The 16,493-nt window shown below is 40.6% G+C and overlaps 1 protein-coding gene across 3 annotated transcripts in view; it reads left to right on the top strand.

The window, feature by feature from the left end:
* Positions 1-11,134, top strand: part of bicc1a (BicC family RNA binding protein 1a) — a 62,449-nt gene extending 51,315 nt beyond the window's left edge. For 2 of the 3 annotated variants that reach the window (XM_079560469.1, XM_079560467.1), the window contains 11 exons: positions 748-909; positions 2,083-2,270; positions 2,662-2,803; positions 3,776-3,929; positions 5,108-5,267; positions 5,359-5,398; positions 5,812-5,966; positions 6,143-6,302; positions 7,444-7,607; positions 7,864-7,963; positions 8,872-11,134. In XM_079560469.1, coding sequence (XP_079416595.1) covers positions 748-909; positions 2,083-2,270; positions 2,662-2,803; positions 3,776-3,929; positions 5,108-5,267; positions 5,359-5,398; positions 5,812-5,966; positions 6,143-6,302; positions 7,444-7,607; positions 7,864-7,963; positions 8,872-8,996 — 1,550 coding nt within the window. In that variant the 3' untranslated portion in view covers positions 8,997-11,134. The remainder of the gene's footprint in view (positions 1-747; positions 910-2,082; positions 2,271-2,661; positions 2,804-3,775; positions 3,930-5,107; positions 5,268-5,358; positions 5,399-5,811; positions 5,967-6,142; positions 6,303-7,443; positions 7,608-7,863; positions 7,964-8,871) is intronic. The other variant, XM_079560468.1, reaches the window with a different exon arrangement.
* The last annotated feature ends 5,359 nt before the right edge of the window (positions 11,135-16,493 follow it).

The following is a 16,493-nucleotide window of genomic DNA, read 5'->3' as shown; positions in this document are numbered from 1 at the left end:
AAATATGAAATGCATTGTCCCACGTCATCCTTAGTAATCATGCTATTTTCATCCTGTCTTTATGCTTTCAGCTGCCTCTCAAAGCAGCATCTATGCCTTATTAGACTTTTTTTTTCAACTAGTGGCACATTTATGGATATTTGTGCATAGAACCATATTAAGAAGAGATTTGTGTAACTACTTTTGGTTTGTGTGTGTGAATATTTTTACCATTAGAGCATCATTTCTAAGTGCTCCAGTGTCTCCGTACAGTAGGAACGGGATCTCAGTGTAAATCAGGGGCCAGTGATGAAGCTGTGGACGGCCACATCCTTGCCTGTAGTAATTGCTACATGCTTGTCTTCCTTCGATTACAGAGAAGTCTGCCAGAAGAATCCCTGGCCTTATTCCTGGAGCCAAACGAGCCTCGAGTCAAAGCCACAGACCTTTTTCTTTCTGTTTTCATACACTGTGTTTGGGTCTAGCCACCAGGCACCACATTGTTGCTCCTCTCAATAACATGGTTGTATTGTGATTGAGGACACACTAGACGTATACTTTGCATCCGTGACCTTGTAGCTTTTCAGAAACCCGTTTTCGGTTTGCTGCCTGGTTGATGGCAGTTTGATGAAATTCCCCTTAAATAGTTGGACGACCAAGATTATTTTTGCGAGCTCGATGAGACATGTGATTAGGCAGAAAAATGGCTCCTTAGTCTGACAGGACCACCACTGATTTATCCTTCTTCTCCTCCTTTCTGCTGTTTAGGTTTCCTAAGTGCAGCAGCTCCCCACTCTCTCAGCAGCTCAGCAACTCACAATGCCGTGCTCAACAGTTTAAACACCTCCCTGAGTCCTCTGCAGACCCCCAGTCCCACTAACCCTGTGCCCTCCCCCTCTCTGTGGCCAAGCTCTCTCACCAGCACCCAAGGTCAGCCACCAACAAGGCACTGCATTATACTTACGGTTCATTCAGTTCATATTGTAAAAAGATGTCAAGCTTTCAGATGCCAGGGCAGGGGCATGGTTTTAGAGGGAAGTCTCCAAATGGAAAATTCAATCATGTTTGAGTCCACAAACATGCTATTATGGCTTTGACAACAATCATGAATCATGTTCTTGAATAAGACATCATATTTTAGGACAGTTTTTGTTTCATGTGGATAGGCTCAGTCATTACAGCGGTATTAACCTGCATTTTGACAGTTAAAAGGATAATTCTCATGTACAAAGCTTTGGCACCTCGATACTGATGTATACATGCGTTTCCAATGACATTACGCATAGTTCCGGTGGCCATTTTGAATACCGAAGTAGCATTATGCAGTACTGCAACATGTAAGAATATCTCTACTACTCTACTAAAACACAGCCCCAGAGAGCGCACGTTTTTGTGATATAACCAGCAAATTTGGCACAGACGAGCTACAGCAGGAGATCTGCTTCACTCAGACTAAATTAGCACATTAAAGAGGAAACGGAAAACCTTTCTCTGTGAGTTTTACAGTTTGTCATGTCAACAGTCTCAGTCTGAGTCAGTGTTTAAGCTACTCAAGACGTTAGCATGCTACCGGTTAGCAACTGTCAACCATTGACAGTTGATTCAATCAGCTGTCAATGGCTTCAACACAATAAACACATGTGTGGCTCACATCTATGAACACTGAGGAAAAACTACAGTAACAGCTCAGCTCTGACCTCAACATTTGGATACATGTATCCAAAGTTTGGAGTGTGGTTCAGCGCTTTCTCCTGGAGAGGTCAGAGCTGAGCTGTTGAAGCTAAATGCTAACCGGTAGCATCTTAAACACTGACTCACTGGTTTCTTCACATAAATATGTGGCCGTTTCTGGGGCTGTGATTTTTCTGTTATCTTCTTGAACAATGATTACGAGTACATTAAAATGTCACTGTCAGTCTTTCATTATATCCTCAGTAGAGATATGGTTACATGTTGTAGTACTGCATAATTCTACTTCAGTATTCAAAATGGCCGCCATAACAACAAAAGTCATATGAGTGAAAGACATGTATAGGCTCTTTACACTGCTGTAATGTCACGTGAATGCATCCTATTAAAATATTTTAACCCCCTGTGTGGCAGCTTTCTCATCTCAGCTCATGTTGCACCCGGCGACCCAGGCCACCCTCAGCAGTATCCTGTTGTCAGGCGTGCAGAGTTACACGCAGAGCACGCCATCGCCCCCACCTGGCCTCGCTCCCATCGACAAGCAGACCAATGGGGTGCCCGACTGCTCCAAGGGCTCGTGCACTCTCAACGGACATGTCAAAGTAACCCAAATCCACTTATTTGGTCTATCTACATTAGGTCTGTCACGATAACAAAGTTCAAGCATTGCGATAAACAATATTATTGACTCTAACAATTCTAGATACTGTCAACTCTCAGGCATGAAAATGACAGCAAACCTTTATTCTAAAAGTGCATAAACATGTCCTAAAATACCACACAAATCCAATCAATTTGCTTCAGTTAGAAGTCAAAGTTTTACAAAGAAAAAACGGGGGAAATGTAATAAATGTACAGACGATAAATATCGAGCCCAAAAATGTATCGTTTATCTTTCATTTATTGAACAATAAGTCGATATAGTAATTATCGTGACAGCCCTTAATCTACATTGTTATTTATCTCTCTATCTAATGGTGGTTTTGTTTTCAGCACCCTAGTTCAGTATACACAAGAATAACAACGGCATCGCTCGCAGAAACCGTTTTGAGCCCACCTCCATGTGACCCAGTGCAGGAAGCCAGTGGGCACAGCCCGTCAGAACCTCTATCCAGCAAGTCCAACTCAGACGAAGGTACAGCGATTTAACTTTCACATGTACGACAACTTAAACAGGTGTATTCCAAAATGTGTGATTTATGACTTCTGTGGAGTATGTGGCATGTCTCAACTTTAATATTTTCTTGTGGCTTGGAGTATAAAACATGCCCTATTTTACTACTCTCTTCCAGATGTAGTATTTTAGGACCGTGTGATTTATGTCACCGTAACCTTGGAGGAGCAGCATTTTGAAGCTGTTAACAATCTTCACTGTACACGATTTCTGGACCATGGCCTTGCATACTTAACACAGACGTCAAATTCAGGCTCCTCTACTAAAGATTTATGCAATGCATGAAGCCACAGTGAAATGCCTTATTTCTGTTGTCTATACAGTCCTCTTAACCTTTGGAGTGTGTTTATTGCGCTGGAAGGGAGACAGATTAACCAGTGGTCGGCCCGTGGTTCTGAAAGGCCTTCATTTCCTTTGCGTCTTGTGCTGGCGGTTTCCCCCTCAGACCTGCTCTCTCACGCGTCTCTCTTTCCCTCACTGTTTTCCCGAGCACGCCATGCCCCGACGTGGTGTGCACCGGTGAGGTTTCCTTTGCCCCCCCTCCCCTCCCTTCCCCACTCCTGTGTCCCAGAATATTTGCCCTGGCTCGCCCCATCCCACGGCAGGCTGTGCAGTAAAACGGTTCAAACATTGTACCCCAGGGGTCGCAAGCTGACTGACATCATATTATTTTATGTTATAGTGCGCTGAGATTGAGCTGTGCGTTCGTACAGTGCTCTGAGTGGTTGAAAGTAGTGTAGCAGGGGGAGAAAAACTGTAATTAGACACCGCTTTGGTCCAAATTAATGAATGTGCTAAGTGAGGCCTGTCACTTTTTAATATATGCATAACCGCACTTAATTATATCAGCTATTTTGTTATTGATGTCTGTAATGAACGGTTTTGAAATCACGAAATAATCAGGATAATAAAAGTCGATTTTCTTCTCCACAGGCTCGGACACATTTGTGGAAGTGGGTATGCCCAGAAGCCCCTCGCATTCAGCCAACGGGAGCGAGCTGAAGCAGATGCTGGCGTCATGTAAGACATCATCAGGGAAGAGGCAAGCCGTGGAGCTGCTGCAGGGGACAAAGAACTCTCATTTACAGTATGTTGAAGCTTATACCCCTGTCTTTGTCACTGCGCTCATGTTTGACACAATTTTGTCATCATTATTTCCTGTCAACACTTAGAGATACTGTGCTTTGTTTCCCATTAATGAAAACAAGACCTAAATGAAAACAAGTTAAGCTATAAAAATTACTTCAAACGTTAGACTCTAAATATGTCATAGAAATCCAATTGAAAAAGGAAACACTATTTTACCAGTGTGTTTGTGACTATATTGCTTTTATGCACCAAAACATGAAGGCTAAAAAAAATAAAAAATAAAGCCTGATTTATAGGACCTAATGGAGTATTGCCACAATTCGAGAAATATTTGGGTAGTTTAGAATAAACAGAGAAGTGTGGTAGAGAAAATCTGTTGAAAAATTTTATTGGTTTATTTGGTCGGGATGAACATACATGGGTCTCATTCATGTAAACAAGCCACACCGGATTGTAGCCATGTTCTAGTTTCTATCCGTCATCCCCCATGCGCCCTCTCAAACACACTCTCATTCATCCTGGCCTATTGTACATGTTTTTAGTGGTAGGGGAAACCGGAGTACCCGGAAGAAACCTACACAGACACAGGGAGAACATGTAAACTTCACAGAAAGTCCAGGTGGGAATCGAACCCGGGACCTTCTAGCTGTGAAACACGGGCGCTAGCCGCTGCACTACTAGATACTATTTTCTTTGTATCTAAATGGACTTGACAAAAAAGTATAGAAAATCTGAAAATGTACTCCCCTTTGGGAAACTGCGCGTTGATTTTCATTTGTAAATGTACAAAACAAAAAAAAACCCAGAGAGACCTACACAGGAACATAGCCACGTGTTTACTCCTTGTATCGGTCTTATCATTGTGTCAGAAGTTGAATTGAAGTGAAGGCTTTTGGATGTGGTCTACAACTCTGGCTACGTTCGCACTAAGGCAATACTTCAAATTTCTCTTGCTGTGAGTAAATACAAGATCGAGCCAAGTCAAAATCTCAGTTACGAGCATTCATACTTGGAATGCATGTATCTGGACGCCAAGATAAAACGTTACAGATGGCAAAGCAATTCATGAGCAGATAAATTGAGTCTCATAGGCTCTGTTATACAACCCTGTCCAGGTCAGCAAAAACAATGCTCATCGCTATTCATTCCTGCAAGTGTGTTTTATTTGTCCAACAGCTCAGACTGTCTCCTGTCGGATGCGGAGTCCAGTTCTTCGGACAGTCCCGTGGCGGATAAGAAGGCACCAGGGAGCGAGCGCGCTGCTGAGAGAGCCGCACAGCAAAATGAACGGGACAGAATTAGGCTGGCACCGCAATCTTCATTTGCTAACATGCAGGTAAAAAAACACACACACACAATCTCTGGAAAAGTCCTGGCATGTGTGTCCATAAAGATAATGGTTGTACATCTGTCTGACATCTTCTCAGGCTTTTGACTATGAGCAGAAAAAGCTGTTGGCAACCAAAGGTAAGCGAACATGTGTTGCTGTTTGAGTTACACAATACTTTTGCTTTTTATAGCAGTAGGGGAATGTGGGAGAAATGTTAATAGTATCCGAATATAAATTCCTAGTTATGGATATTTATGGCACAACATTAAACCTCATACTTGAACTGCATTGGCTGATTTGTGGTATGTTTTTCTGCTGAATTACTTTTTTTATTATTTTATTATGATTGTTCAAAGGCACATTTTAAACATGTCCAGAAGCAATTTTATTAATTGCAATTAAAACCAATACACAAATCATATACTTTTCAGAACATGTTAGCTGAGGTCTTCATTACAGTGTCACAAAGAAAGTTGTGTACATGATAAGACCTTATGTAGCTGGATTTTTAGTTTTGAATATTTATTATATATGTATGTGGTTGTTGCAGCAATGTTGAAGAAGCCAGTTGTGACGGAGGTGCGGACTCCCACGAACACATGGAGCGGACTTGGATTCTCCAAATCAATGCCCGCCGAGACCATCAAAGAGCTGAGGAGAGCAAATCATGTGCCCTACAAACCCAGCATGAGCACTACCTACGAGGTCAGGATAAATAAGTGTATAACATGTGGAGATTTGACATATGGCAGTGATCATTAACTACTTTAGTGACGTTTTAGTCCACAGTATGATTATACTGAAACAAATGATGACAAAAAGAACACTGAAAACCATACTTTGAATCAAAATGCCTAAAGTCGTCACACCTCTCCTCCCAGGGCTCGCCACTCTCCTTGTCGCGCTCCGGCAGTCGTGAAGGCATTGGAAGTGGCAGCGACTCGGATAACTGGAGAGAGAGGAACGGTACCGGTAATGGGATCGGTCACAATGAATTCTCCAGCGCCGTCAGTAGCCCCAAGAGGAAGCAAAACAAATCTGGTCAGTATATTGCCCACCATCAGTGTTCAAGCCTCATTTACATACAAATACAAACAGAAGTAATGTCAGGGGTGTATGTGATCATATACTGTACATGCACTGTTTTTGAGTTTTTCATCTATTGTATCATGATGATCTGCTGTATATTAGCAGATTCTTACCAATACCGGCCAATTTGAATCCTGAAGTAGAATTATGCAGTACTATAACATGTAACAATATCGCTACTCAAGATATAAAAGAAAGACAACTGATTGACAGTGGCATTTTAATGTACTCGTAATCATTACTCAAGAAGATAACAGTAAAAACACGGCTCCAGAGACGCATGTTTATGTGAAGAAACCAGTGAGTCAGTGCTTAAGATGTTAGCATGCTACCTGTTAGCATTTAAATTCAACAGCTCAGCTCCGACCTCTCCAAGAGAAAGCCCTGAACCACACTCCAAACCTTTGATACAACGCGTGACAGAGGTCAGAGCTGAGCTTTTACTGTAGTATTTCCTCATTGTTCATAGATGTGTGTGTTTATCGTGTTGAAGTCAGTGCTAACCGGTAGCATGCTAACGTCTTGAGCAGCATACACGCTGACTCAGACTGAGACTCTGTTGACATGACAAACTGTAAAAATCACAGAGAAACAGCCGCGGCTAAAGACAGGAGAAATATACAAGCACAGACGTTACAAGACTTTAGGACCGGTTTCCTCAACATGAGCGTAACACAATTCCTACAGATTCCAAACCTTTCAGTCTTGTACAGTCTCGTGTAAAGCACTTTGTGGCCATGTGAAAAGGTACTATAAAACAGATTTTTTGGCGTTTTCACAAACCTCTGAACAAAATCTTTGTAGCTGATATTTCAACAACATAAAACATACATTTAAACCTGGTTCAATCCATTATTTTCTTTCATTTCTGTATATATAAATATATAAACATAAAGTAACACAAAACTTGCAGTACATTTTTTCTCATATTTATATCAGTAATTTACCGCTTCAAATGGCTATGTCTAATTGAAAATTTTGCTGTAAATTCAAATCACGCAAGATGTTTCTTCTACTGTTCGTCTGCTGTTATTAATGTAACACTATTTCCCAAAGTATGAATGCTAATATCAACTTTCTTTTTCTTGTCAAGCAACAGAGCATTACCTGAGTAGCAGCAACTACATAGACTGCATCTCCTCCGTAACCGGTAGCAACGGCTGCAGCCTCAACTGCTCCACGAAAGGGTCCGACCTCCCCGAGCTCTTCAGCAAGTTGGGCCTCGGCAAATACACTGACGTCTTCCAGCAGCAAGAGGTGAGTTAGGAGATGAAAGTTTTTCTTTCTATCCCTAAGAAAAAAATAATAATGCGTATGACAAGTTAGACTACCCTTTCACTAGAACATAGTTACGATTTTTTACCTTGCTTTCTCTGGTTTGACCTTTTTTTTTTTCCTTTTTTTTTTCATGTTTTTTGGATATGATCACGAAAAGTTATCCCGTTAATCCCGTCAATAATTACAGACAACCTGCACACAACCTTTTTAACCTTTTTTTGTTTTTACTTTGCAGATTGATCTTCAAACATTTCTGACTCTCACGGACCAGGACTTGAAGGAACTGGGCATCACTACCTTTGGAGCACGGAGGAAAATGCTGCTCGCCATCTCAGGTCAGGAGATTGCACTGATTTTTGCGTGTTAGCTGTAAAAGCCTCCACAGGGCCAACAAAAATAGAGTCCTTTGTGGGATTCTTTCAGATTAATTTGTATTTAATATGAGAGCCGGGCCAGCAATGTCACACTCAATCTGTCTCTTTTGGCCCTGTCCAGGTCATTATTAAAAGTAAGTTGAGTTTAAATAGGCATCTTGGGATTCCTCCGACTGATCCAGCTGTTTTACCAATTGCGATGTGCCGGCAAGTTAAAATTGTCCTAAATGTCTGTGTCACACCTCATTACTGATGTCATTCTTAGATCTTAGAACAGCACAGAAGTGAATTGCGATGGGATTACGCATTTCCCCATTCTCGATATTTATTGAACTGCGAAACAAAGCCAAGGTTAATGAAAGGAGGAAATGGCTGTGTTGTACAATAATTAGGGGGACTAATGTGATCCCAGGATGTGCCTGATTTTGTTGGCTCACTCTGGCTTTAGCACTCATCTCAACAACCTGAGCTGGAGGGAAGGGAATGCGCTTACATTGACACTCAGCTAGTGAAAAGACTAACATCTCCCTCTAACCTGCCAGGCAATTATTTCTCTCTGACAGATGCCAGCATTCTCACTGTGTTTCTTTTTTTGCTTTTTTTTTTTAGTTCATTTGAGAAGTAAGTGAATATAACAAGGTTTTTGTGTAAGCAAACATTTTGATTGAAATCTTATTTCTTGTCAAGCTTTATCAATGGAGCCACGAACATGAGAATACTCACCAAACTCTTACAGCTGTCATAGATCATTACACATGCAGAAATTGATCTTCTCACTAACACTCTATTGGGATGAGCAGAAATCACTGTCAGTTGTACTCTTCCCATTTACTACAAACAAAATGTGCTATTTTTTGTGTCTCTCCCAGAACTGAACAAGAACCGGAGGAAGCTGTTTGAGCCGCCCATCAGGTCTTCGTTCCTGGAGGGGGGAGCAAGTGGCCGTCTCTCCCGTCAGTTTCACGACATGGCCAGTGTCAGTGGTCGCTGGTAGACTCTACCCTAACGCTCACCGTCCAAAAGGAAGCCTCTGCCGTCCAGGCTCATTGTCCTGGGCCACAAGCTCTTGTTTACCCAAGTGTTCTTAGTATTGTTGTTGTTATATGATTATAAAACAAGCCATAGCTGAAGTTTTGCAAAGCAATTTCTCACATGTTTGATGTGTTTCCAGTGAAGGTTATTATTGTGAAAAGGAATGTGTCCAGTATTTGTGTAGGAGAACAGGCAGATTGGTTAGTACAATCCTTCAACATTGATATTAACTGTATCAGTGGAATGCACTTTAACTACTAGACATTTGCCTGTGAACGCCCTATGCCTTACATTGAAGTTACTGAGAATGCATTTTATATTAAATGAAAAAGCACAGATGCATTTTGTACTAAGCCAAAAAACAAGCACTTAGCCAATTAAATGAATGCGCCGCCAAATGAAGTGCCAAAAATGTAGTGACATCATCAACTTGTGCCAAAGTGATGCCTGACCGTGGCTGTGGACCTTTGGCTGCTTTATTTTTTGACATTCCTCTGAGGTCAATGACAACATCAAATATTTAGTCCTCGTTATGCAAAATTATTTTATTTTATCGTCTTAAGGGAATGGGTTGGGATACTTAAAGGTAATCAGTTTACATTCTATTTTACAAATGAGTTTGTATAATTTTGTAATTATTAGTATCTCCCTCTTTAATCTGTGGAGCCTCAGTGTGGCAGTGCCATTGGACAACAGCAGAGAGCTGTCTCTGCTCATGTCAGCGGGCATCTCTGTGGTTTTCCTCTTTCGTGTTGATATTATCCACCCTTTGTCTGAGCTTTTATATTTGTCCCTATGTTTTTGTGTCTGTCCCACAATGACTTTATTTGTTAATGCTACACTTTCTCTTTGTCCTGTTAAACCAACACCTCATTGCAACGCACAATATCAAGTGCTAATGTACATAACCAGTTTTTCTTCAGGGAAACCATTCTTTATTAACAATTATCCATCAATGAACCAGGTCATTCATAACAAGCTGCCTTTTACACAAACCAAAATCAACACTATGAGGATTTATACTTTTTTTTAATCACATGACTCATTTTACATATATACCACTTGTGCAATCTTACACCCAGACTCGTCCTGGGTGAGCAGTGTTCAATAACAGTGTTTTTCTGAACATTTAGGATTCGTTGTTTGTGTGATGTTCTGCCGTTTTTGCCAAAATCGAATTGATACTCAAAGTCCTAATAATTTTAGTTTAATTATATCAAGTGCAATGAGGCATTTAGTTTTGCTTTTTCTTTCTTTTCTTTTTCTTTTTTAATAATAATCAAAAAACGTGTTTATATTTGTGGTACAATAGGATTCATAATAATGAAGGAATTGACTGACTTACTCTGAGCTCTGATCACATCACCTCAACTCAGTTTTCTTTGAACCACTCTCTGCCCTTTCTGTTTCTGATGTGAGCCATTGTCATGTGGTTGTAAAGTGTATTTCTTGGACACGGGGGCTGCAGCCCACCAGACTGGAGTACCAGAGGATGGTACGACAAACTGTTGAGCACTGAGGGTCAGTGCTGTGACTCGTGTTCCTGCATCGCAGACATTTGTTTTCAAGCTTCTCCTGTTCGATTGCTCTGACGGAAGCAGAGGATTTATCAAGTGAATGTTCTTATTATTGCAGATATTTCAATAGAGGGACTTTTTAAGTCCTTTATTTACTGCCAGTCTACTCTTATGATAGGCCTCATTCAACTTCACAATAATGTTTTTGATTTTATTCACTCATGTTATTTTCTAAAGGGATTAATTCCAAGAAGTCTTTGAACAGTCAAAGGTACTCCGAGACAAATGTAAACCACTACAAAATATCACTTTATTGCAACCCTTTTACCAGCAGTGTTTTCATGTATGTAGGTACAATTCTATGCATCGTTCAGAGAAGTTGAGTGTAAACCAAAGCTCTGTTCACTGTGGCATCTGTTTACCGACTGTAATTGAATTGCAGGTAAAAAGTAAGACTGTTAATCAGAAAAATAATGTTTGTTCCAGCACTCGATGCTATTATGACGGTAATAAATGTATGCAAATATCTTTCTAGTGTCCATGTTTTCGAGAAACATCATACACATCTTCAACATACGCGTAGGCTACTTAATGTCTCTGGAATAGCTTCCTTCCTTCTTTCTTTTTTCTTTTCTTTTTTCCCATTCATTATGGCAAAATAACCAACACCCCTCTGCCTCATCAGATGAGTCGCATTTTCAAATTCCGGGAAAAGTGTGTTCCTTTAATGCACAGTATTATTAGATAGAGACGCCACCAATTTATGCAGTTTTCATATTCACCTCTGGATGGCAGTGTCGCAGCCTAAATAGAGACTGATAACTTGCCAACATTTTTTTAAAAGATCTCAAGTTCGATGGACGTAACATTCCACGTAAATGCAAGGTAATTTCATAATAAAACGTTTGTGCTCGAATTACTTACTTTCAAACAAGCAGGTTCCGCATATATCATTTTGTTGTAGGCTACATTGTTAAAGGTCTGCATGATATTGGGATGGGCGGGAAGCATATGCTCTGACTGGCATATTGTTCCTCTTTATCCACAGTCTGTTACGTCCTCGGTATTGCAACAAACTGATCAGGTTGTAAAGCCATCGATACAAGGCAGGCACGCACAGACAGAGCTCCATACGCACAGGTCTCTGCTCTCTCTTTTGTGTCTGCATTTTGGTTGGCGCAAACAGAAACATAAATGGTCAACAATTGATATCGAACATGTGAGGCATGAAATAAAGGCTATTAGTTGCTATCTGCAGGGAATAGCCTAAGCTTGTAAAAGTATTACTAAAACTATGCGGATTATTCCTTTAATTTTTGCTGTACCTTTAGTGTATATTTCAGGGCTTTTAAAATTTTGGCCCGGGCTCCTAAAGCTGTAAAATTAAGAATCTTAAGAATCTTAACTTTAAACTCTATGGTTGGCCCTTGATTACCACAACATAACAACCATTTTGATGTGAGTCAGACTTTAAATTTAGAAATATTCACCATTAACATCTTAACCCCCGCTTCGACCAAGTGCGTTTTCTCCAGTTCCGCTTAACCCAAATCCAAATGCTTACAGCCTATAGGCCAGTGCAACATCTCATTTGAAAGCTAAGACTGAATCTGGATCTTTTTGTTTTTGGACACTTTTGAACCTTTTTTTCCCATACCTTGTTTTGTTGTGTTTGCGTCACATTTTCATCTCTTTTGTCACATTTCTGTTGCCGTTTTGTGGCTTTTTTTGTTGCGTTTCCGTCACACATTTTTGTCACTTTTTCACCACTTTGTTGTCACTTTTCTGTTACTCTTTTGTTGCCTCTTTGCCTTTTTTGTAGCTTTCTCGTCATGTGTTCGTCACTTGTTTGGTCTCATTTTTGTTGCAATTTTGACACTTTTTTCAAGAAGCTTTTAGATTTGGGTAAAGCCAAACTGAAGAATAATGTGCTCTGTTCAAGGGGGGATTCAAGAGGTTAATCGCCTTATAAAGCAAAGGGAGCTGCAAAATTCCAGTTTATTTAGTATCTTTTCTCAATCCTCTCGTTTAACCTGCCCTTAAAGAATTCACTATTAGTATGACGCCAATGAGGTTTGTATTGTGCTCCTTTATTCCACTAAGAGCCATTATTGATATAATCATCTCCATCTAATAGGCTACAGTTTAATTAATTGTCATCAAGCCATTTAATCATTTTGCACAAATTGAATCACGCCTCAGTTGGTTGTTAAAAGTCCACAGTGTGATTTTTACCGTAGCAATGAGATGACTACTTAAACTCCTGCGTGGGACTGGGAGATCATTTGCAAAGATCCAATAACACGCTTCATTTACCCCCAGCTGATAAATGCGCCCTTTTGTGGAAGTCTAATAATGCCACTGCCACAACCACAACCTATGGGCGACCTTTAGGATGCATACTGGCATGTTGTGACCCCAGGCCGTCGGAGCTAAGGCAGTATTAAAATGCTCTTGTTCTCTCAGGCATGTTCAATAGTTGGCTTGCTTTTGAGTGCACACCTACCGCCCTGATCTTTCTCCATCTGTTACTTGCACATTTGACAGGAGGGGTGCCTATTTTTCACGCTTCGATGCTAAACACATAAACTAGAGCAGGAATATAGGCGTATAGAGGTAGATGCGAGCATTAACGTGAGGGGGGATGGGGGTGTTAGCTTGATCTATAGGCCTATATGCATTTGTGTGTCTCTGATCCTGTGATCCTAACGCAGGGCGACTGTGGCTCGAGGGGAGAAGAGCGATGGACATGGAGATGAGGAGTCCCAAATCGGTCATCCGTGTCCTTCTGGACCATATACACAGAAACAGCAGAGAGGAGTACGAAATGTAAGATATGACAGAACAAAGGCTGAGCAAGGAGAAACACAAACATCCAGGTGAAATGGGTCCATGCCGTACACGAAGCATTTCACCATCTGTGACCAGGTTTGATTACTTCAGCAAAAACTGGCTCGCAATGTTCAAGACTATATTCACTGCTGCTTACTCCCAATCTGTTATACTTCTACCAGTAACTACTACTACTTGCTAACACCGTGTTGGTTTATTGTAGCACCACTGTCCATTAACATGAAACTAATATCACTATTTGCACTAAGCAGAACACTATAATCTAATATGACTTGAGGACATAGAAAGCATCCTTGTTTGTCATTTATATAAAACAGTCATAGGTTTTTATCAGTAATGCACATTCTGGTCACTTTCTCAAATCGGTTTTTGATTAACAGTGAATTCCCTTGTTACCAAAAAATGCAATTATTAACAAAATACAAACCATAGACGTATAGATTTGAGGGATTATTTTACTTTAATTTTGTGATTATTGGTCCATATCTTGTATTTCTGATTGCTTTCATACAGCATGTTAATTAACTGTCAGTGTTTCAAAGTAATCAAATAATGTTAATTTTATTTGCTTGTCTTTGCAAAACATCTCATGCATATAAACAGAAACGCAGCAATAAGCAGCACTTTCTTGGCAGGAGCAACAATTAGCTTCTTTGTAATGAAATGCCTGAGACAGTGTTTTGCTTAATAGAATGATTGCCTGTAGACTCCCGGTGAGCTCATTCCCAGTTTACAGTATTAGAGCGGCAACATTTAAACAGATGCTTTGTTAATCTGAGGATGGCAGTGCAAAGCTCTTTAGTCATCCAGGCATCTCAGACAGCAGGGAGGCATTTGGCAAGTCATGCACACTGGCTCAACGCACTGTCTGAACTGCGCTTATAGCCGTCCTCCAGAAACTCTAATGAGAGAAAAAAAAATGTAATCCTGTGCAGTCTAAATAAACTGCCAGCGAAATGCCTAAAAATAGTGCATGTGGATTTTGTCCTCTTCATCTATTACTAATCTTTTGTTCCCAAACGTTTTCACGGTTCTGTAACATTTGGGCACTGCCAGCTGTGCAACAAAAACAACCGTCTGGTATTGTTGTTAATACAGTATGTTGTAATATGCAGCAACTATCACTGTATTAGAAGCATTCAAAGCTCACCTAAAGGCATTGTTTAGTTCAAGGATAAATGTTCTGTTGAGGTAACCACGGGACTACGGATGCAAATTAGCTTGTGGTTACAGTCCAACATGTGTGTTCACTAATGTGCACTGTCCCAATCAAATACATAAAGTAACTGTTTCTTCTTTTGGTCCCTTTTATATGTTGTTATAGTTCTGGCCTGGATCGCATATAGATGTAGTATTGGTTTAGAATAGTTTGTTAAGGTAAGTGATAAGTATTTCCTGGGATACACTGATGCTGACTGTCTTTATTTAGGTTAATCCTGGTTGAATCTTGGGTAAAACCTGGTTTTGCTCTTGACTAGCTATGGTTTAAAAATAGTTTATCTGTCATTATGTTAAGACCTGTTTAGTCCTAGTTTTAGTGATGTGATGTGACCTGATCAGCGCTTTAAACGGCTCTTTCATGTTGACTGTTCAAATCGGCTATCATTTATGACAAATGACTGATCTTATTTTTGTCTGTTTTTTGACACGGCTGTAAATGAACAAATGCTTAGAAACAGCGGAGCAGCAGAGCAAAAATTACAAGTGAAAGGTTGATTGCACTAAAAATTACTTGCCAAAGTAGTTGATGTCTCTTTTCTTAATTCTAGCCCAAAGCTTTTTTGATATGACGCAAATTTCAAAGGATATAATCCATTCCCGCTGAAAGCATTAATAATTTGAATCAAAAGGTGTGTCTCTCAGCAAATGAGTTCTCAGATATTATGCGTTTTCTCACTGACTTCCTAAACGAATAGATCTTTGAACTCAACAAATCCCAAAGATTTGGCTGCCATTAAAGAGCCATAAATCCCTTCACCACCTTCTATTTTAGTTTTATTCCTTGTATAATCCAGATTCCTTGTTCAGATTCATTACATATGGTAGAGAAAACCACAGTCACAATTGTTTTGTGACTACACAATTTGCTGTGACATGTATTAAACTGAATAGGCTCTTGTTGTGGAGATGTCTTACACTGACCTTCCCTTTGTATTTCCCAGTCGTGGAACACGATCCGTGTCGCTCTTTTGAGGCCCACAGTTTAGTGCGCTTCACTGTGTGCCCCATCTATTAACTGTGCCACTTCTGAATGCCACAGTGATTATAAGATTACAGGAGTTTAAATCTCGTGCAGGCCATAGTCTTATTTCCCAATCCACCAATAGCCTTCAAGTAGTAGGACTGCCTCAAATACACTGATACAAAAAGTGTGAGCAATTGAACAACTTAATACAAATTCCATCACAGGCATATCAGCTAAATAAGGAAGGAGCCTAAATGGCATTGCAGTCAAACCAAAAGAGGGACACGTGATCACGCTTGAAGTAGAGGATCTTTGCTGTTTGAGGACTGGCACTACTCGGGATCTCTTATCACCCCAGTTCATGGCTAAATAGTCTTGTTAAAACTCCAGAACTAAACCGTCCAACTTCTTCTTATCTCTTGGTTGTGACTGTTTTCTCAGAGTGACTCCCTGGTCCCCATTGGCGCAGCTGCACGAGCCTTTGTCCTCTGAATACATAAACAGCGTTGTCCCTTCTCCTTAGGGCGCCGCGCTCGGCCAAAACCGCAGCAAATAAAAAGTGACATCTCCTCCTTCTTTAATGCTCCCCATAGAGAGAGCGGAGGGGGAAGTGAGCTTGAAAATGGACTTGGTGTATTCTTAACCTTTTTTTATTTTACGTGACGTCACTAAAACTGCAGGCAGGAGATAAACTGGGGAGAGTCCGGAGATAACGAGGAGCGCCCGGTGCTTAACTCTCTGGGCCTAGATTGATAGGCGCTGTGAGCCTTAAAAAAAAGAAAAAGAAAAAAAAAAAAGAATATTATCTGAGACACAAAGGCAATGTCTGTGGCACTAGCCATTCATTACGACGTGACAAGCCCCACGCTCATTATACGGCCCGTCCACTTGCACCTGCGTTCCC

Source organism: Gobius niger, assembly GCF_951799975.1.
Source record: "Gobius niger genome assembly, chromosome: 7".
Classification (NCBI taxonomy): Eukaryota; Metazoa; Chordata; class Actinopteri; order Gobiiformes; family Gobiidae; genus Gobius; species Gobius niger.
Note: the sequence above shows the minus strand (reverse complement) of the source record. Positions and strands in the feature narration are given on the sequence as shown.